At 55.2% G+C, this 21,007-nt stretch overlaps 1 protein-coding gene across 21 annotated transcripts in view; it reads right to left on the bottom strand.

Annotated features, from left to right (window-relative positions):
- The window catches only part of MCF2L (MCF.2 cell line derived transforming sequence like), a 207,539-nt gene that overhangs the window by 31,514 nt on the left and 155,018 nt on the right, over positions 1 to 21,007 (bottom strand). For all 21 annotated transcript variants that reach the window (XM_063651184.1, XM_054447041.2, XM_063651191.1 and 18 more), the window contains 5 exons: positions 20,752 to 20,842; positions 6,066 to 6,185; positions 2,176 to 2,292; positions 1,507 to 1,656; positions 433 to 557 (listed from right to left, as the gene is read on the bottom strand). In XM_063651184.1, coding sequence (XP_063507254.1) covers positions 433 to 557; positions 1,507 to 1,656; positions 2,176 to 2,292; positions 6,066 to 6,185; positions 20,752 to 20,842 — 603 coding nt within the window. The remainder of the gene's footprint in view (positions 1 to 432; positions 558 to 1,506; positions 1,657 to 2,175; positions 2,293 to 6,065; positions 6,186 to 20,751; positions 20,843 to 21,007) is intronic.

Below are 21,007 nucleotides of genomic sequence, written 5' to 3'. Positions count from 1 at the left end.
AGGGAGAAATATGAGAATCACACCTTTTACAATGAAAGTAAGAAACACTAGCTGCAGCGAGGAGAACCCCGAGCTTTCTCCCTGTCCGTGGAAGCCCCGCTTGGAATGCAGAAGCCCCAGGTCTGAGGCGCTCCATCGCCTCTGCTTCCCCTAACACCTCCTTCATGCCTGCAAAAGGGTGTTTGCTCTAGGAAATTGTCCCCAAAACAGTGGCTTTCTGTGGGGTTCAAGAGAAAAGCATTTCAGCAGGAGGAGCCAGGTCCACACAGAGGCTTGGAGGCTGGCTGCTGTGCTGGCCCTGGCCGGGAGTGGGGTTGCCTGCCACGCTGCTTGCTTTTTCCATGGCCTCTTTCTTTCGCAGAAGCTGTGTGCTTGAGAGGATCCTGCCCTGGACTGGGACAGGATGAGGGCATGAAGGCGGCCGGGCCTCACCTCTGCACGGTGGCCTGGTTGTCAAGCTGGTCCTGGTTCACACTGGACTCTGAGCCCTCAGCCTGCAGCTCCCTGAGGCTCTCCAGGACACTGTGCCCCTCTTTTAGTGCCAGCCTCAAATCCTCCTGTGGAGAGAATGCAGCCTCGCACCCCGGCCCCGTCCAGGCACACAGCGCAGCCCTCGTGGGGCCTTGCTCTTGAGGGGGCGGGGCTGAGGAAGGGGTCAATCCCCGACCCCTGAGTCTTCCCAGTCTCTTCTGTGGGGTTGTGCGGGCAGGCGGGCCGATGTCGGGGACTCACTCACTCCTGTGTGCCCCGGGGCAGAGCTGCCATTACAGGTCACTCAGGGCAACGGGTTGAGGTGAAAGAGTCACCGGAGACCAGGCTTTCTCATGGTGCCTGCTCCTGGTCCTCAGTGTTCTCACGGTGGAGTGGCCCGGTGAGCACAGAGGCACAGTCCTCGGGGACACACCAGCAGGTCATGGCCCTGGGCCACCACTGCTGCAAAGCCAGCAGCGTGCCGGTGGGCCAGGGGCAGAACAGAGCAGGGAGCATGTGCTCCTCAGAATACATTTGTTCCAGCAAGTGCTGTGGACACGTGAGCACTGGGAGTGTTCTGCAAACAGCAATTCCAACCACCACTTCATCGCCTGCTCGGCATGAGAAACCGGCACAGACATCCTGTCTCGGTCACACTCAGAAGCAAGAGATGTCTATTCGGGAGCTCCCCACACAGACAGCCAAAAGTGCTCCTGAGAGGAGAGCCGCCCCTGATCCCACTCCTGAAGCCACAGCCGCCCAGGGCCAACGGTTGACCCAACGCCAGAACGGCAGCCGCAGCTGGCAATCTACAGGGTTCATTTACACTCCTTTTATTCCATTCTCATCAGAGAGGTTGCCGAGCTAATCGCCATCAAAAGGCATCTCAAGCCTGCTGACTTCTTGGTCTTACGTGCTGCTGACACAAACTCCCACTGGGACGGAAGACCCCCTGCAGCTTCCGACCGGAGCCCTGCGCAGCTTCCGACTGACCGGAGCCCCCCACAGCTTCCAACCGGAGTGCCCCCCATGTACCTTCGCCTTGTCCTTCTTCTCTGTGTGAGCACACAGCACTGAGCTTGTCGACTGGACGTCATTGGGCAGCTCTGTTTCGGCCAGCTCGGTCCCGAAGGACTGCAGCATCTGAGCCGTCTGCTTCACCATGAGGGCGAAACTTTCGATGGCCTTGGGGACAGAGAAAACACAATTGCATGCCTTGTGCACTGCACCCACCTCCTGCTGCCCTGAAAGCAGACACCGGCGGAAATGGTTCCCGCACAGACCCATCAGGCGAGACCGCCTGATGTGAGGACGGTGAACGCCTTCCCATAGCGTCCTGCCCTCCTCGACCTCTTCAGAAACATACCAGGCACACTCTACACACGTGCCCATCACCTAGAGTCGCCTGTGCCTGCGCTGCCTCTCCCTGTTGAGAGCAGTGAGTGTTGCAAACCACAATGCAAGGGGTTTTTTTGGTTTTTTTTTTGGTCTCCAAGCCCAGAGAAAGCCACTCCCAAACTTATTACTCATGTTACTTCTTTACAATGACTAAGGTCCACTGAGACCATCTCCTCATTCTTGGGAAAGAAAACGACTGTTAATGTGAACATGTTTTTGGAAAGGGCCGTGTTGTAATGCAAGAGCAATTCTGTGGAAGTACTCGAGCTGGTATCAGCCAGCCCCGCTGGCCCCGACGCGGCTCACCGTGCGCTGGCACAGCCACCGGGAGTGGCAGTAGTCCAGGGTCCCGCCCAGGTCCTCGGTCAGCTGCGACTTATCGATGTAACCGTGTAAGTCTGGTACGGAGCTCAGCATTATGACCTGGAGGAGAAAGGGAATGCGTGGTGGTGTTTGGGATTATTGTTGGCTCCCAAAAGAGCTGCCCCATCAGCAGAACACCTAGCAGCACAGAGAGGACCACGTCTGCCTGGATGCTGCGGGCGGCTGTGTGGATGGGGGCACCTGGATGCTGTGGGTGGCTGTGCAGATGGGGGCACCTGGACACGGCAGGTGACTGTGTGGATGGGGGCACCTGGACGCTGTGGGTGGCTGTGCAGATGGGGGCACCTGGATGCTGTGGGTGGCTGTGTGGATGGGATGCAGCTCAGAGCTCCGCCGACAGCGCCTCTTGTGGTTGCGTGTGCAGCTCAGCGCCCCGCCGACAGCACCTCTCGTAGTAGCGTGTGCGTGTTATGGCCCTTATGATAGAGATAACTCCGTGCGCCCTCCTTCCCTCCTATTTGGCAGGCACTGCACACTAGCCATAGGCTTTGTGACCACAGATGTGTCACGGGGAGCAAGACCAACCTCATGGGTTATCCATGCCACAGGCTTCCCTGCACAATGGCTCCACAGCAAGCCGTCAAAATGGGTTTCACAGAAATCACCAGCATCTTCAAACTCACAGCCCCACTTAAATAATTCTTGAAATTAGAGTGGATGTTGTGAAGGATGCAGTTGTTGACACATGTGTGTCCGTGTTTCAGTGCTGTGTGCTGAACTCAGCCGTAGAAAGGAGACATGAGGGAGAACAGTGGCCCTGGCACCTCTGCTGCCGTGACTGACTATCTGGCAAAATCACCCCCAGTTGAGAGTCTCCACTCTAGACTGATACAGTATTTAATAATACATGATGTGGTGTCAAATAACCCCTGAGCTAAACCTCAGGAGACCCATTTTGTGGTCCCGTCTGACAGCTTGCAAAGCAAAGCCTAGATTTTATCCAAACCCTGGACAACATGGGCAGCTGTGTGGACGGGGCGCCTGAACACTGGGGGCAGCTGTGCAGACAGGGGCACCTGGACACCGTGGGCGGCTGTGTGGACAGGGGTGTCTGGATGCTGTGGGCGGCTGTTTAGGCAGGGGTGTCTGGACACTGTGGGCGGCTGAGCGGACGGGGCGCCTGGACGCTGTGGGCGGCTGTTTAGGCAGGGGTGTCTGGACGCTGTGGGCGGCTGTTTAGGCAGGGGTGTCTGGACACTGTGGGCGGCTGTGCGGACAGGGGTACCTGGCCTCAGACCTGTGTGGACCCGGATGTGGGTCCCACTCGCCCGCAGGCCAGCCGCCCACTCTCTCTGTGTCTCAGCTGCCTCCTTTGTAAATGGGCATGTTGTGCCTGAGCTCATCATGCCACGGTGAGCAGCAAATGGCGCTGTTGGAGGTGCACAAAACTCAACACGAGTGTGGCCTGTGACGGCCAAGGACACGCAATAGGCGTTTACACCTCCTCCAGCAACATCATCAAACAGTGCTCTGATGGCAAAGATGATCATTTTTGTCCCTGTTCCTGCCGAAAATACCCCGCGGTCATTGTAGACACCAGTTGAAATCAACACACCACCACTGAGGCCGGATGGGGAGAGTGGCTGGCAGTTCCCATACGGTTATGGTTACCCGGGAAACCTGTGGTTGTGACGGCCGAATAAGCTCCTCTACACATGCCTTGTCTTCATTTTTCTGCACTTCTCTTGCCCTTTTTGAGGTCACTCCATCCATGGGTTTGGATAGTCAGTCACGGCAGCAGAGGTGCCGGGGCCACTGTTCTCCCTCATGTCTCCTTTCTACGGCTGAGTTCAGCACACAGCACTGAAACACGGACACACGTGTCAACAACTGCATCCTTCACAACATCCACTCTAATTTCAAGAATTATTTAAGTGGGGCTGTGAGTTTGAAGATGCCAGTGATTTTTGTGAAACCCATTTTGACGGCTTGCTGTGGAGCCATTGTGCAGGGGAGCCTGTGGCATGGATGACCCGCGAGGTCAGTCTTGCTCCCCGTGACACGTCTGTGGTCACAAAGCCTATGGCTAGTGTGCAGTGCCTGCCAAATAGGAGGGAAGGAGGGCGCATGGAGTTATCTCTACCATAAGGGCCATAACACGCACACGCTACCATGAGAGGTGCTGTCGGCGGGGCGCTGAGCTGCACACGCCACCAAGAGAGGCGCTGTCTGCGGGGCGCTGAGCTGCACATGCCACCACGAGAGGCGCTGTCTGCGGGGTGCTGAGCTGCACATGCCACCACGAGAGGCGCTGTCTGCGGGGTGCTGAGCTGCACACGCAATGCCTAGCTCATCCTGGTGTCAGGACATGAGCCTCCCACTGCCCACAAGTCCCTGCTCTGCACGGTTTTGTCGCTGGTCGTCTCTAGGGAACGGACTGTTCAGAAACTAAGGCTTCTCCAAGGCTACGAAAAACGGTGCATGCACAGAGCTTCCCAATGGCTTGGAAGCTGGTGGTTCTGGGGCCACCAAAGCATGATGGCACAGAGCCCCATGGGTGCCATGCAGACCGCCCTGCACCTGCAGTTACTGCTGCAGGCCAGGCACCAGGGTCATGGGCGACACCCGGAGTGGACTGCATGGGGTTGGGTAGAGTGGATGGGGCCTTGTGGCCCCCAGGGCTGTCTCGGGCAGGGGGAGAGGAGGGGGGAGGGAGAGGAGGAAGGGGAGGGGGAAAAGAGGGGAGGAGGAGGGGGAGGGGGAAAGGAGGGGGAGGGGGAAAGGAGGGGGAGGGGGAAAGGAGGGGGAGGGGGAAAAGAGGGGAGGGGGAAGGGAGGGAAAGGAGGGGGAGGGGAAGGGAGGGGAGGGAAAGGAGGGAGAGGGGGAGGGAAGGGGAGGGGAAGGGGGCAGTACACGGGGAAAGGCCCCAGGTCCAGTTTTCTTCTCTGTCAGAGAAGGGCTCTTGCATGTTTGGCATTGAGGCTGTAGTGCAATGAGGGTGGAGGAGGAGGGCTGGTGCCACCTGATTCCCAGGGCACAAGGAGTAGCTTCACAGTGAGCGACCTGCACCCCAGATTGCCTGGTTTCCAGCAGTGTCTGGCTGGTGCCGTGGGGGGCTCTGAGGTGCCTGGTGCTGGCCCACATGTCTCTGTTCTCTTTGTGGCAGAGAAGATGTGAGCTCGCCGAGGCAGCTGACTAGGGATCTCCGGGGGAGCTACACGGCTCGGGCTGGTGACCGGGCTCCACAGGCTCTAAGGGACTTTGTGAAGCCTTTGTTCTTTAAAGGACAGTGGATCAGGGCTGAAGGTGCTTTCTCAGTGGGCAGGGTTGGGAGACGCTGCCCTGTGCCGGGATAGTGTGGTGGCGATGGGGCAGGGGTCACCCTGTTGGCTGCTCCAGGACAGGTCTGGCCCTTCCCTGTCAGCAGTGGGTGCTCCCTCCCAGGTCCAGAGATGCTTACAGCTCCCTCCCAGCCCTTCTCTCATTCCTGGGGCGCAGGCAGTGCCTGGGCTGAGTTCCTCACAGGTCGGCGGGGGAACTCTCAGCCCTTAGGGTCTCGAGTTCTGCAGTTTTCCTGGGGGTATGAATGTCACGTGACCTGCGTCCTGCTGGGATGCCCACATGGTGGCCTGTCTGAGGTTGATGCTCTGTGCACCTCTGGTGGGGTGGGGGCTGGGGGCGGGGTGGAGGAAGAAAGGATTGCGCTGCTTCTGACAGCATTGAGGAGGTGCAACTTCCCACCAGGTCCTGTGGGGTTTTGTTGACCGCGTGGCCCTGAAGTCAGCTCCTTGAGGATTTCAATGATCACAGATAGGCCAGGACGGCAATTAGTTCTGTTCTGCTCCCGCAGGACAGAGGCGGGGGGCACTTACCGGCACCTTCATCTTAAAGTCATCTCTATTGAATTTGAAAGCGATGTCGGAGAGAGTCCTTTGGAAAAAACCCGTCGGGCGAAGCACGAGGACGAGCTGCAGGTTTGCCGGGAAAGATGCCTGCGGGAGAGGGCGAGAGACAAGAGCCTGCAGCGTGCTGTGCGGACAGCAGCCCCCCAGCGTGGTGCCTGCACGCTGGGCTGACCGGGGAGGCGCAGCTCGCGGGCTGGGCATCCTCAACACCGCAGGTTTATGCTGAGATAAACGTGGTAGAGATGCTGGCCTCTGTTAGAAGCATCACCCTTTTCTAAAAGAAAAGAGGAAAAGCCTCATGCCTTGGTAGAACGTTATGCTGCTTACAAATGTAAAATTCCAAAGCTTACGACAGTTGTTGGGGCTGAGCTGTGTCCCCCCAAATTATGATGTTGAAGCCTAACTCCCAGTGCCTCCGAATGTGACCTTGGTTGGTGACGGTGTCTTTACAGAGGTAACCAAGCTAAAACGAGGTCATTAGGGCAGGCCCTGATCCCAGCACCGCGTGGAGAGCTCCCAGAGAATTTGCTGGTGGAGGCTGGGGAGGTGCTTCCACACCCAGGGAGACCCAGGAGGCAGCCAGGCCAGAAGCTGGAGAGAGGCCTCGAGCAGAGAGACGCTCCCCGTAGCCTTGGAAGGAGCCTGCCCCGGCCACGCCTGAGTTCAGACTCCGCCTCCAGGGCTGGGAGGGAACGGCTTCTGTGCGTCCAGTGGCCAGTCTGTAGTTACTTTGTTACCATGGCTCCAGGAAACCAAGACACTTGTCAAATTTTATAAAAGCAACATAGACACATATGTGTGTTACCTACAAAAATAAAAATAATCTTGTGCCCTGGTGTGCACACACGGCCTTGGACACAGTTACATGAATTTATTTGGAAACCGGCTCTGCCTCTTACAAGGCGTGGGACCTTGGGTAGGTCACTCCCCTTGTCTGTGTCTCAGCTTCTCCATTGGGAAAGTGGGGAGAGCAGCAGTGTCTACTCATGACACCCTTTCGAAGATGAAATGGACCAAGGCGTGCTGGCATTCAGTGGATGCCTGCACCAAGGAAGCGCTCAAAAGCCGCGATGACAGATGTGCAGTGACAGCTGCTCTCGATGCCAAGTTATGTCCAGATGCTGAAATCCAGGGAGACCCCATCACCAAAAAAGAAATTGTGAAGCAACTGAGTTTGATTTCTGGATAACTAAGTTAAATGCACCTAAAATATGACATAGAAAAGAATGGCATTGCCCTAAAGCCCGAAAGGAATATAGCAGCAAGGACTAGAGAAGGAGTGACCGACTCGCCAGGATGTCCTGCCTGGGCACTGTCCCAGCTACACTCCAATGTCCAGGCTGGCCTAGCGAGGACCATAAGAAGAGGGCCCTGAGGTCAGGAAGCTGGGATAGGGTCTGAAGTCAGGGGACGTGTGGGGCGTGGGCCAAGGCTGGGCCCTCCGGCCACGCTGGCTGCAGGGACACCTGGGCTCATCTCTACTGCTGACAACATGGTCTCAGGCGGGAATTCTAGATCGCACACCCCAAGTTCCAACCCAGCTCTGGGATTGCAACATAAGTGGCTGGGACCTCACTCAGGATTATACAATGCCTTTTCCACAGTTGTGGAATCCTAGTAGCAAGACCTTGACAAGTCTGTCCTCAGCACCCAAACACTCAGCGCCCACTCAGCACCCAAACAGCGCCGAAACACTCAGCACCCAAACACTCAGCACGCAAACATTCAGCACCCAAACAGCGCTGAAACACTCAGCACCCAAACACTTAGCACGCAAACAGCGCCGAAACACTCAGCACCCAAACACTCAACACCAAAACACTCAGCGCCTACTCAGCATCCAAACACACAGCACCCAAACACACAGCACCCAAACACACAGCACCCAAACACTCAGCGCCCACTCAGCGCCCACACAGTGCCCACTCAGCACCCAAACACACAGCAAACACACAGCTACTAAACACTCAGCACCCAAACACACAGCAAACACACAGCTACTAAACACTCAGCACCCAAACACTCAGCACCCAACACTCAGCACCCAAACAGTGCCAAAACACTCAGCACCCACTCAGCGCCCAACACTCAGCACCCAAACACACAGCACCTAAACATTCAGCGCCCAAACACTCAGTGTCCAAATACACAGCACCCAAACACTCAGTGCCCAAACACTCAGCACCCAAGCACTCAGCGCCCAAACATACAGCACCCAAACACTCAGCGCCCAAACACTCAGCACCCAAACACTCAGCGCCCAAACATACAGCACCCAAACACTCAGCACCCACTCAGCACCCACTCAGTGCCAAAACAGCACCCAAACATTCCGCACCCACAGCACCCAAACACAGCACCCACTCAGCACCCACACAGCACCTAAACAGCACCCAAACACTCAGCACCCAAACACACAGCACCTAAACACTCAGCACCAAAACACACAGCACCTAAACAGCACCCAAACATTCAGCACCCACTCAGCACCCACTCAGCGCCCACTCAGCACCCACACAGCACCCAAGCACTCAGCACCCAAACACATAGCACCCAAACACTCAGCACCCACTCAGCGCCGAAACACTCAGCACCCAAACACACAGCACCTAAACACTCAGCACCCAAACACTCAGCCCCTACTCAGTGCCCACTCAGCACCTAAACACTCAGCACCCAAACACACAGCACCTACTCAGCACCCAAACACACAGCACCTACTCAGCACCCAAACACTCCGCACCCACACAGCACCTAAACACTCAGCACCCAAACACTCAGCACCCAAACACACAGCACCTAAACACTCAGCACCCAAACACTCCGCACCCACACAGCACCTAAACACTCAGCACCCAAACACTCAGCACCCAAACACTCAGTGCCCAAACACTCAGCACCCAAACACACAGCACCTAAACACTCAGCACCCAAACACTCCGCACCCACTCAGCACCCACTCAGCGCCCACTCAGCGCCCAAACACACAGCACCTAAACACACAGCACCTAAACACTCAGCACCCAAACACTCCGCACCCACACAGCACCTAAACACTCAGCACCCAAACACTCAGTGTCCAAACACTCAGCGCCCAAACACTCAGTGCCCAAACACTCAGCGCCCAAACACTCAGCGCCCACTCAGTGCCCAAACACTCAGCACCCAAACACTCCGCACCCACACAGCATCTAAACACACAGCACCTAAACACTCAGCACCCAAACACTCAGCACCCAAACACTCCGCACCCACACAGCACCTAAACACTCAGCACCCAAACACTCAGTTCCCAAACACTCAGCACCCAAACATGGACCAGGTCACCTGCCTTGTAGGAATTAAAACCAGAGATGTGTCCCTGCCCCATGTGCATAAACTAAGGGCACAGTCGCTGGGCGGCCACCCTCCCCATCCAGGGCAGGTGGACAATGTCCTGTTGCTGGGTGGACACTGCACACCTTTCCCACAGGACCCCTCCCATGGAGACCTCTGCTTCATTTGCATTGCGTGGGGAGGGCAGGGACCATGGCCCTTAGTGGCTGGCACACTTGGCAGGTGCTCTGTGGGTGTCTGCTGCAGAGTGGATGAGGGAGGGGAGGCTGATGGCTCCCGGGGGACTCTCCTGTCTCCGCTGCTCTCCACACCCATTCCCTCCAGCTGCGGCCCTCAGGGAAGTACTCTGGAGGGGCCCTGCATCTGAGCCCTCTCTGCCCCACCATCTCACACGACCCCTGGACGTAGACTAAGGCCACGGCCATTCACCTTCTGCAGGGAGCACGTGTGGGTGAGATGGTGTGATGGACAGGCTGAATTACAAGCAGGGAATCGTGAGCTGAGCATCTGCGGGGAGCGCGATCCTGGTGGATGGGGCGCCTGGGCAGTTCTCCTTTGAGAAGCAAGCCCCAAAGAGTGGGACGCCCCAGGGCAGATTCTGTGTCTCAGCAAGGAGCGGACTGAAAATCCCTCACATTGCTGAGAAATTGGACACCACTATTTACGGAAAACCAGTTTTTTTCTGGAGGTGCAATGAATCATGCTCTTCTACATTTCACTGTCGTTTTTATCACCTGGATCTTTAAGGACAAGCTGAGAGCCTGAAGCTCGGAGATGAAGCCAGGTGTGTGTGTGTGTGTGTGTGTGTTTTGGGGGGGGGGTTCACGTCTCCAACAGGTGCAGCTATTTGCCCCTAAAGCCTCTGGGAGTGAAGCGTACCCCCGCAGCAAGGCCGGTCCCTGGAGGCTCTGCCAGCATCAAACATGACCCCTCTTCCTCGGCTCACTTTTTGGGTTTCATATTTTAAGTTATTGGATCATTATATTATATAGAATAAATTGGAAGATCCTAGCTGAGTGAGAAGGTGCTAACGATGTACACAAACACATACTTTGAATAAATATAACAGCAAATTAAATTTTCTCTGAATTGGAGTCGACCCATTTGTATTAAAAGCTGGGGAAAGGTCTAAAATAAAAACTTTATTTTAAAAGATGGGGGTAAGTATAAATGGTAACTGGATGAAGAATTTAGGATGGAGGCTGTCAAGCCTTTTTGTAAATTACTCAACAATAAGGTAATCCTATAGGTTTCTATCTAATATGAAAACAATATTGCTCATTTTCTGAGCTGACCTGGATGAATTTAGGAACAGACATGTGTGACGACCACAGCATTGTAGTCTGGAGATAGAAAAAGAGTTCACTGGTTTCTGAGTTAATATTCTTAGAGACTCACAAAACAATTACTGCATATATTTACCAATGCAGCTAAAGCAACAGGACATGCTGGGAGCTTTGTAGAACTGGGTACTTTGGGGAACCCTGTTTGAAAAACCCTCCGTAAGTTCAAATCACATTCCTTAAGGTCTGCTCCAAGCCACACCTATCCAGCTTGACATTTTATATTTAATTTCAGAGCAGCTGAAACCTCACCAATTACATTTGTCTGACAGTAGCCAAAAAATAAACACAAGTTTATATAAATATATGCATTTGAAAGTTTGTTTGTGTCTCTGTGTTAACAGATGAAGAAGACGTTAGAGCTGGAATCAGAGACGCTGGACCGGGTGAGGAAAACAATGGGCATGGACCCTGCTCCTGCGGATGTTCAGACACGAGTGCTCAGGATGGTCGCTGCCGTGTGCGTGAGGCCATTGCTCCTAAAACCAATCCTAAAAGCGCGGCTGTTTGGGGACTGGTCCCCTAGCAAATGGTCCTCTAGAAAGCCTGGGAGAAAATACAGGGAGAATCTGCACACACACATCCAATTGCACTCCCACTCCAGAATGTACAATAATCTCCATGAATTTCACAGGAAGCAGACCTTGAGAACAGGCGAACATCCAGGATCCTGAGATTGGACTCGAATGACATTTGGGCGGGGACTACTATGAAAATAGGACAGTCTGTTGATTGATTGATGGGAGGGAGCTCGCTGTCTCTCCCACACTCACCCCACAGCTCAAGCCAAGCCCCAGAACCTCCCCCTGGCTTCTCAGCAGACACCAGCAAAGTTCTGCCAAGGTTCTGCCCAGCGTTGGTTGCATTTCACCGATTTGGAGCCGTGTGAACTGAGCTCCCATCAAGAGTTGAGGAGTATTCGGGTTGTTTTTCTGGTCGACTTGTTAACCAGCTCCCTAAGGGCCAGGACCCTGAAGGGGCATGCATGTTTACTTCGCAATCAGTGCAAAACCTCACTCTGCAGAGGCGGAGAATACAGGGAAGATCACCGGAGACACAGCTGCAGGGACACAGGAGGTGACGGAGTAAGAAATGAAAGGAGTCTCCCAGGCAGGTATGGATGCAGACGCCAGGCACCTGCTGCTCCCCTTGAAAACACAGCCCTGTGGCAACCACCACCGAACCACCCATTCAGGCAGAAACGGTCAGTGGACACCTCAGCCACGGGACCTTTGCCCCATCCTGAACATCACCACACGTGACCCACTGATTACCAAGAGGAGAGGCACTTTCTCCTGGGGAAATCCAGATGCCTCCTTGGCCGTCTGAGCATGACATTGCCCCAATCACGGGACACATGGACATCCTGGGCCTCCACGGGCTGCCCCAGAAGCTCACCCACCGGAATTCCCACCCCAAAGGACCACGTGGAACATAATTACAAGGAAACCAGATGAAAGGATATTCCACAAAGCAACTGGCTTCAACCCTTCTCAAATCTCAATCTCACAAAAGACAGAAAGCAAAACAAAAACCAACAACTGGGTGGATTAGAGACGACCGAGATGGGTGGACAGCTGATGGGGGCGCCGTCCTTCACTGGACCTGGATTTATTAGAGACAACCGAGATGGGTGGACAGCTGACGGGGGCGCCGTCCTTCACTGGACCTGGATTTATTAGAGACGACCGAGAAGGGTGGACAGCTGACGGGGGCGCCGTCCTTCACTGGACCTGAATTTTAACAAATACAGGAAGGACATGACGGGGCACATGGAGAAAGCCCCATGTGTGGGCGTCCAGAGGGCAGTGTGGCGGTGATGCTGACTCGCCTGTGGTTACTCAGAGGGTGGCTCCTCTCAGGAGACACCATGTCAGCAATCTGGGATGAATAGACACAATGGCAGAGCCGGCTCTCACCAGCAAAACGTGTGTGTGTGTGTCTGTGTTTATGTGATGTGTGTATATGTGTATATATGTGTGTGTTTGTGGGTCTGTGTGTGTGTGATGTGTCTCTGTGCCTGTGTGATGTATGTCTCTGAGTGTATGCATGTCTGTGTGATATGTGTGTGTGTTTATGTGATGTATGTGTGGGTATATGTGTATATATGTGTGTGTGTCTGTGTATGTGTCTATGTGATGTGTTTTGTGTCTGTGTGATGTGTCTGTGTGATGTGTGTACATGTCTGTGTCTATGTCTGTGTGTGTGTGATGTGTCTGTGTGTTTTTGTACACACACACACGAATGGGCACTTTGTTAATGACCACAGCTGAGGTTTGTTCACTATGAGACTCTCCCAAGTTTTCTGTAGGTCTGAAATTTTTCTGAACTGAAAGTTGAGAGGAAAAAGACACGAGGCTGCTGCAGCTCACAGCTCTTCTCCTCCATGCGTGGGGCAGCTGCATCTCCTCTCCCTCCTGATCCAACCTTCACTCAAATGCCTGAGCCACCGGGATGCAGGGGCTCTGACTCCGCGCCAACGAGCTCTAAGCTGAAAAAAATAAACCCTGCAAATAGTCTCACTCCAGGCATCAAGGGGAGTGAAGAGCAGCGCCGGAGAAGCCTCAGCCAGCAGTCCCTGACCTCTCACCGACAAGGCCCGGCTCTGGGTTTATCAGTCAGGGAAGCCGGCGTGGCCTGCAGGGTCCCCGGCCCCACACGGAGCCTCACGAGGCACCTGGTCCCAGGGAGACCCGGACTCCTTCCTCTTCTGTGAGAAAAAGCCGCTGAGTGAGCCTGGGTCTCAGAGCTCTTTCTTTTTCTCTGTTTATCTTTTTAAAAAAATGTTTCAACGTTTAACTGACAAATCATGATTGTATCTACTTATGGGGCACCCAGTGATGTTTTGCTATAGGTATCCTCAGTGGAATGATTAAATCAAGCCAATTAACCGATCCGTCACCTCACCCACTTACCAGTTTTCTGCGCTGAGAACATTTTAAATCGATTCTTTTAGCAATTCTGAAATACACATTTGGTGTGGTTGGAATGTTCGTCCCTACCAAACTTCGAAACTTGTGGCAGCATTGAGAGGCAATGCCTTTCAGAGGTGACTGGGTCAGGACGGCCCCACCCTCACGAATGGATTCATCCATTCACGGATTCACGGATTAATGGGCTGTCGTGGGGGTGGGTGGGGGCCTGGTGGCTTTGTAAGCAGGGGAGGCAGCCCTGGGCTGGCTCACTCTCCCCTCGCCAGGTGAGGTCCCACACTGCCTCAGGACCCACCAGCAAGAGGGATCTCACCAGATGCGGCTCCTCAACTGTAAGGCATGAATTCTTTTTCGTTGTAAAGTGCCCAGTTTTAGATACTCTGACATATAAGCAGCAGACCCGGACTAAGACAACCTTGTTATTCACTGTGTCGCCTCCGAGGTCTTTAGAGAGAGAAGCAAAGTGGCTCGTGCCGCCGTTACTGGACCCTTGGATTCCATGTTCCAGGAAATACACAGTGAAGAAGGGCTGTGGGCCTCTGGATCTCCCACCCCTGCTAGATACCTCAAGGCTGTTAAATCCACGCTTAGGTGGCAGGAGCGAACCTTCGGATGAAGGACAGTCGTTTAAATAGACGCTCTCAGCGTCGTGGAAGCCTCACGGGCTGCCTCCCCCTGCAGTATTCTGCATGACCAGCCCTGCCCACCGCCGTGGCCCTGGGACCACCGGAGTAGGGAGAGAGCTCGGGCTTCAGAGACAGAAAGGCCCAGGCCGCCCTCAGAGCCGCCCCACCCCATCGGCAGGTTCCCTCGTCGCCCCGAAGCCCAGCTCCTCCCCTGTAATCGGCGGTTGATGAACGCGCAGGGTGCGCTGAAATGCATTTGCCACAGCAGCTGGTGCGTAGCAGACACACCCTGCAGGTCCTGGTCCCCTTCTGTCCACCACGGTGGGACTGTGCTCACCTGGGCAGGTGCTTGCTGCACACAGCAGCCGTGTTCTGAGAAAGCTCAGCCGCACTGGGAAGAGCTGGGTCCCCCACCCCCATGTCGCCGCAGTTATGCAGCGCGCATTTCAGTTCCCTGCCCTGGGGGACGGTCTCGCCTCTTCAGAGAGGGGCACACGGACCTGGCCCTCTCTCCCTCGGCAGCCAGCTGTTTTGTGTTCCCAGGGGAAGCTCCTGGTCCCCCTCCATCTGGACAACTCCTCCCCCCGTCAGGCTCTCACCAAGCATCACCTCCGCCGGGAAGTTCTCCTGGAATTAGCACCGCTCCCACCGCCCCCCGCCGCCCCCCGTCCCCCCGCCGCCCCCCGTCCCCCCGCCGCCCCCCGTCCCCCCACCGCCCCACTCCGCTCCCTCCGCCCCTGCCCCCACCGCTCCTCCCGCCTCCCCGCACCCCCAGCCAACCCCCCCGCCACCGCCCCAGCCCCCATGGCTCCTACCGCCCCCACAGCCCCCACGGTGAGCTCCTCCGCAGAGCCCCAGTAGCTGGCACAAGGGAGGAATCTGGTCGCGGGGCCCTATACGATCGTACTTTGCCAATGTGAAGGATTTGCTGGACGACCTAGAAGTCTGGGGTCCCCCAGACACCTTGTTTTCTACCTTTCCTGCACACACAGACTGCACCGGCGTTAAAGGAAAAAGAGTTCTGGCCCCATGCAGTCTAAAAATCAGATTCACTTTCTCCAGCCACCTACTTGAGGATCTAGATTTAGTTTGATTTAGGCTAGGTCTAAACATGAATATATATACTTTATTACAAATTCCCAAAATGTGAACACACACACACACTCACACACACACTCTCACCACACACACACACACTCTCACACACAGTCTCACACACACACTCGCACACACTCACACACACTCGCATACACAGTCACACACACTCGCAGTCTCACACTCACACTCTCACACACACACACTCACACACTCTCACACTCTCACACATGCAGTACCGTGGAAGAGGGTTAGATTTTGCAACAGCAGTTTATAACAGATGCTTCTATCTGAGGACCGCACAACTGTCTAAGGGAGAAGAGACGTGAGAGTTCTCAGAGGGTCTCGTCTTTTCTGCCCCCGGGTGGGTAGCTGTGAACATATCCTGCTCCCACACGCCCTCAGCATCACATGGGTCTTGCTCTGGATTGGGAGCATGGTTTTAGGAACACTGGATTTTGGCTCTTCCAATGTCTAAGTTTTCTATTCCAAGCCATGCAGAAGGCATCCAAAAAAGAAAAAAGAACACCCCAAATTAGGGAGAGCTCAGCTCTTAAGACAGCACATATGGTGGCTAAAAATAGCCCCGGATCACGGCACATTATATAAGCGCTGCGTCTTCCTCGGTGGCTGAGCGCTTGGAGGTAAAGTCTCTGCCATGGGCTTGCTTTGTGGTGCCTGCAGCACCATGAGCTGGGCACCCTGGTGGGGTCGGGCAGCTAAAGCCTGTGCCTGTTTGGAAACCTTCTTGAGGGCTCGGCTGGCCTGGGCTGTTGCTAAGTGCTAGTTTTCCCAAAGCCACTTTAGGTGGAAGCCTAGGCCAGCCAAAGCTCGCTGTCAAGGCCTGGAGCCCAGGCGTTGGTGTCCAGGTGCCCCGCTGCAGCCACTACTTGGTGTCCCCACGTCAGGTCAACTGCACCATCTCCAAAAAACTGAACCAAAACACCCAAGGGGTCATCCCTGGTCTGCCCTCTCCAGGGAGTGCGTGGCCCATGGACAGAGATTGGGGCCTCCTCCCAGCCCCACCACCCACCCCTTCCCCACTGCAGAGACCCTCACCCCTCCTGGTCTGCCCAGGACCCAGGCTTGGCCGGGTCCACAGCTGCCCTCACTCCCTTGACCAGTGACCCTCTGAGCCTCAGCACATGCACAACCAGCTCCTATGACAGTGCCACCACTGCCCGCCCCCCAACCTCCTGCCTCCTTGTGGCCCACTTCTCCTTCATGAAGCCAGGGCTGTGAGCTCCATGTCTCCTGGCCCATCCAGTGTCCACCGTCATCACCTCCTGCCAGTTGCTCATGCTCCTCCTGCACCAAACCCTTCTGGAGGCGGCTGGGCTCCTGGGCAGCAGGGGCCTGGGGACAGGAAGACGCTCTCTCCGGGGTCACAGCCCAGGTGGATGGGGCCTGGCATGTGGGGCCTGACTCTGCCCCCTCCCCATGGCTCAGCCACCCTCCTGGCTGCTCCCTGCCGCCCCTGCCTGTGCCCCTCAACTGTCCTCGTCCAGCTGGCGGTGAGCCTTGCTCATTTCCTCCCTCACATCCGTGATGCCTGGGCAGTGCCTGGGACAGAGAAAAACCTCAGGACGTGCTGACTACACAAACAGAGTCTGTGTATTAATATGACCATAAGCCAGGCGCAGTGGCTCACGCCTGTAATCCCAGCACTTTGGGAGGCTGAGGCAGGTGGATCACGAGGTCAGGAGATTGAGACCATCCTGGCTAACGCGGGTGAAACCCCGTCTCTACTAAAAATATAAAAAATTAGCCGGGCGCGGTGGCGGGTGCCTGTAGTCCCAGCTACTCGGGAGGCTGAGGCAGGAGAATGGCGTGAACCTGAGAGGCAGAGCTTGCAGTGAGCCGAGACAGCGCCACTGCAGTCTGGCCTGGGCGAAAGAGCAAGACTCCGTCTCAAAAAAAAAAAAAGACCATAAATTATCATAGCAAGAAAGCACTGGTGTTCAGAGAGAATTCCGGGTGATTTTGCTGGAAAATGCTGGCTTCTGTTACTTCCAAACCAATGTCGGTCAACTCTGAGAATTAAAGGAAGGATCGAAAAAGCCATATTTTTATGGTGTAAGAATCAATGCAAAAATAAAAACTCAAACACTAACTGTTCAGTTACGATGTTCACAAGACAGAGCTTTCAAGATGAGCCAGCCTGCTTAAGAAATTCATCCGATCACACACTCGGTGAGCGGAACAGGACACTCGGCAGCTGAAGATCGACACCTAAATCACGGGTCTGCTGTGGGCTGCTTCGCTATCCTGTAGGGTGACCTCACAGAAATACTTTGCTTTTAGAAAATGATTTTTGTATTTCTTAAAAAGTAACCTCGTATCTGGGGAAGCTCTTGTCATCTAACCCGGGAGTGACTGATTAATCTGAGACACACACGTGGTGATGCGTGTGTGAGGGCACTGGGGCACACGTAGTGAGGCGTGAGCAGAGGCTCTGGGGCACACGTAGTGAGGCGTGAGCAGAAGCTCCGGGGCATCTGTAGTGAGGCGTGAGCAGAAGCTCCGGGGCACCTGTAGTGAGGCGTGAGCAGAGGGGCCGGGGCACACGTAGTGAGGCGTGAACAGAGGCTCCAGGGCATGCGTAGTGAGGCGTGAGCAGACAGGCCGGGGCACATGTAGTGAGGCGTGAGCAGAGGAGCTGGGGCACACGTAGCACGGCGTGAGCAGAGGGGCCGGGGCACACGTAGCGTGGCGTGAGCAGACAGGCCGGGGCACACGTAGCGTGGCGTGAGCAGACGGGCCGGGGCACATGTAGTGAGGCGTGAGCAGAGGAGCTGGGGCACACGTAGCGCGGCGTGAGCAGAGGGGCCGGGGCACACGTAGCGTGGTGTGAGCAGACGGGCTGGGGCACACGTAGCGTGGCGTGAGCAGACGGGCCGGGGCACATGTAATGAGGCATGAGCCGTGTGAGGGACGGGCTGTGGCAGGCATGTGAAGATGCAGGTGCCTGGACCCCACAGGCATGAAAGGCACCCAGGTGCGTCCTGACACTGCAAGTGCCCTGGCAGGGAGGCCGACTCCCACCACCCATGTCTTGCTAAGAGTCGTCCCGATGGCTGGTTTATATCAACGGCAGATAAGTGTGAAAGATGTGGCTGTAACGGTGTTGTCTGTTGTTTAAAAGATGACGTGCCTGCTGGGAACATTGTGGTACCCGCCCAGGACTGATGTGTGCTTCCCAAGAGTATCTGTTGTCCGTCCATGTGTGTCTGACCCCGTGGGTTCTTGTGATTTAATTTTTAGAGTTGCCTATGACTTCATGTGCAAACTCATTTAAAATGTACAATAATGAAAGGCACAGATTGCTGTTAGCTGGTGATGGCTTTTATCTAAAGAACTTTCTACATTTCTGGGGATCCTTGATATGGATGGGATTTTTGTCCCCTCCAAGTCTCATATTGAAATGCGATTCCCAGTGCTGAGGTGGGGCCTGGCGGGAGGTGATTAAGTCATGGGCGTGGCCCCTCATGAATGGCTCAGCGCCATCCCCTTGGTGACGGGTGAGTTCTCGCTCAGTAAGTTCACTCGAGATCTGGCTGTTCAAAAGTCTGGGACCTCCCCCTTCTCTCTCGCTCCCTCTCTCACCATGTGATGCCGGCTCCCTGCTGCCTTCCACCACAACTGCCAGCTCCCTGAGGCCTCCCCAGAAGCTGAGAAGATGCAGGTGCTAAGCCTGTGCAGCCTGCAGAACTGTGAGCCAATTACGCCTCTTTCTTTATCAATTACGCAGCTCAAGTATGTCTTTATAGTGACGCAAAAGCAAACGAATGCACTGTTATAACAAAGGAAGACCGATTCTATACACGTCTACTTTTTTGGAAGCATCCTGAAGCGTTTTGAATTATTTCAGATAACGATGCCATAGGCAGTGTGTGCCAGGTTAAGGCAGGGTCAGGAATGGGGATCAGCCGCGGCGAGAGGCAGAGAGGTGCCGTGAGGGTGCAAGGAGATGCCTCATCCTAAAGACTTAGGTGAGAACCAGCGGCTCAGGGACAGGCTTGCACCAAAACGATGAAGGTTGTGGGCATCGGAGCAGATATGGGGCCTCCAATTCTTGTAAAAGATGAAGGAATGAGGCAATGTGCGGGGAAAGGAATGACTTCTTTCACTATACCCAGAACCTTGGAGCAGCAGCCAGCAGCCATCGAGAGGCTGGGGAACCCAAAGATAGTCTGAACGCAGGACCCAGGAGAGGCCAGGAGAATCTGACTTCACTGGGAGAATCTGACTTCACTGGGGTTTGGTGCTGCGGAATGCTTGGAGCAGTTGTGTCATCACAGCTGAGGACCCAGGGTCCCAGAGCCTGGGAGGGACAGGCTGTGGCGGGCGTGCGAACATGCAGGTGCCTGGACCCAGGCTCTGGGTCACCTCCTGGCAGACAGGCAGACTTTTTTGGTCCTTTGGCTGCAATGAAACTTGGACTGACAGGTGGAGAGAGCGAGCGTGGGTGAAAAATGCTCCATGCCGGGGTCATGCATACGGGTGGGAGCTACCGACAAAAATAAGATTTGGGGGCTTCTGCTGACTTAATCTCTTCCCTCTTAAATGATTACTCTGGGTTAAAACCAACAACAAACCCAGCTCCTCTTCTGCTACGGAAGGCAGCGTGCAGAATCTGCAAACAGACTCTCGGACGCCAAGGGAAAGTCCTTGGAAAGGAGGGTGGCTACATGCGAGGCTGGGTTACTGGGGAAGGGAGGTGGTGGTGGCTTGTTCAGTGTTGCAGCTAAAGATAGATGGCCCGATTTGGAAAGGAGAAAATCACGTAGAAAAGCTGTGCAGTATCACTTCAAACTTCCAGCCTGGAGCGTCTCTGCACACAGCCCCCGTCCTGCCTGGTCGGGAGTGTTGTGCTTTGTGTAAGAGGAAGGTGCATGTTCAATCCCACTGGGGAAGGGAGGCGGTGGTGGCTCGTTCAGTGTTGCAGCTAAAGATAGATGGCCCGATTTGGAAAGGAGAAAATCACTAATGTATAAATATGTAAGAGGCATATTCAGTCCCGAGCATCTCAGACTCGGTGTTCGGAAACACATGGGCTGCCCTGTCTGGGGAAATGGTTTTCAAGTCACACTGGGCTCCCTAAGAGTTCCCTCATCTGGGAAAACTCACACCCAGGCACCAGTGCCTCGGGAGCCCATGCCGGGGGGGCCTTGGCGCCCGCCTCCACCCGCCAGGACTGGGCTCCGTCCCACTCAGCACAAAGCAGGAACTGCGGCAGACACAGAGGAAAAGCACCATGCGGCGGTCACACAGCCCAGGGAGGGGCTGGGCGCAGGGCAGAGCCCCGAGTGGCACTTACTGCGATGCGCAGGACAGATGCCTTCACGGAGGTCCATTTGTCCCGCCGCCGGTCTATCACCAGGATGAATCCGATGCCAGCGTCCTGCAGGCTGCAGTGAGGAAGAGACGCCGCTGTTAATGTGTGCAGGTGGGAAGCCGGCTGCCCACGAAACCCCTCAGAAAACCTCCTGGGAGAGCGATCCCCCGTATTCATGATGCCATTTCTGCAATACCAGGTGAGAGGCATGGCACACAGGGGCCCCGGCAGCCCCATC

The sequence above is a fragment of the Pongo pygmaeus genome, chromosome 14 (assembly GCF_028885625.2).
Source record: "Pongo pygmaeus isolate AG05252 chromosome 14, NHGRI_mPonPyg2-v2.0_pri, whole genome shotgun sequence".
Taxonomy (NCBI): Eukaryota; Metazoa; Chordata; class Mammalia; order Primates; family Hominidae; genus Pongo; species Pongo pygmaeus.
This window is presented reverse-complemented; position numbering and strand designations above follow the sequence as displayed.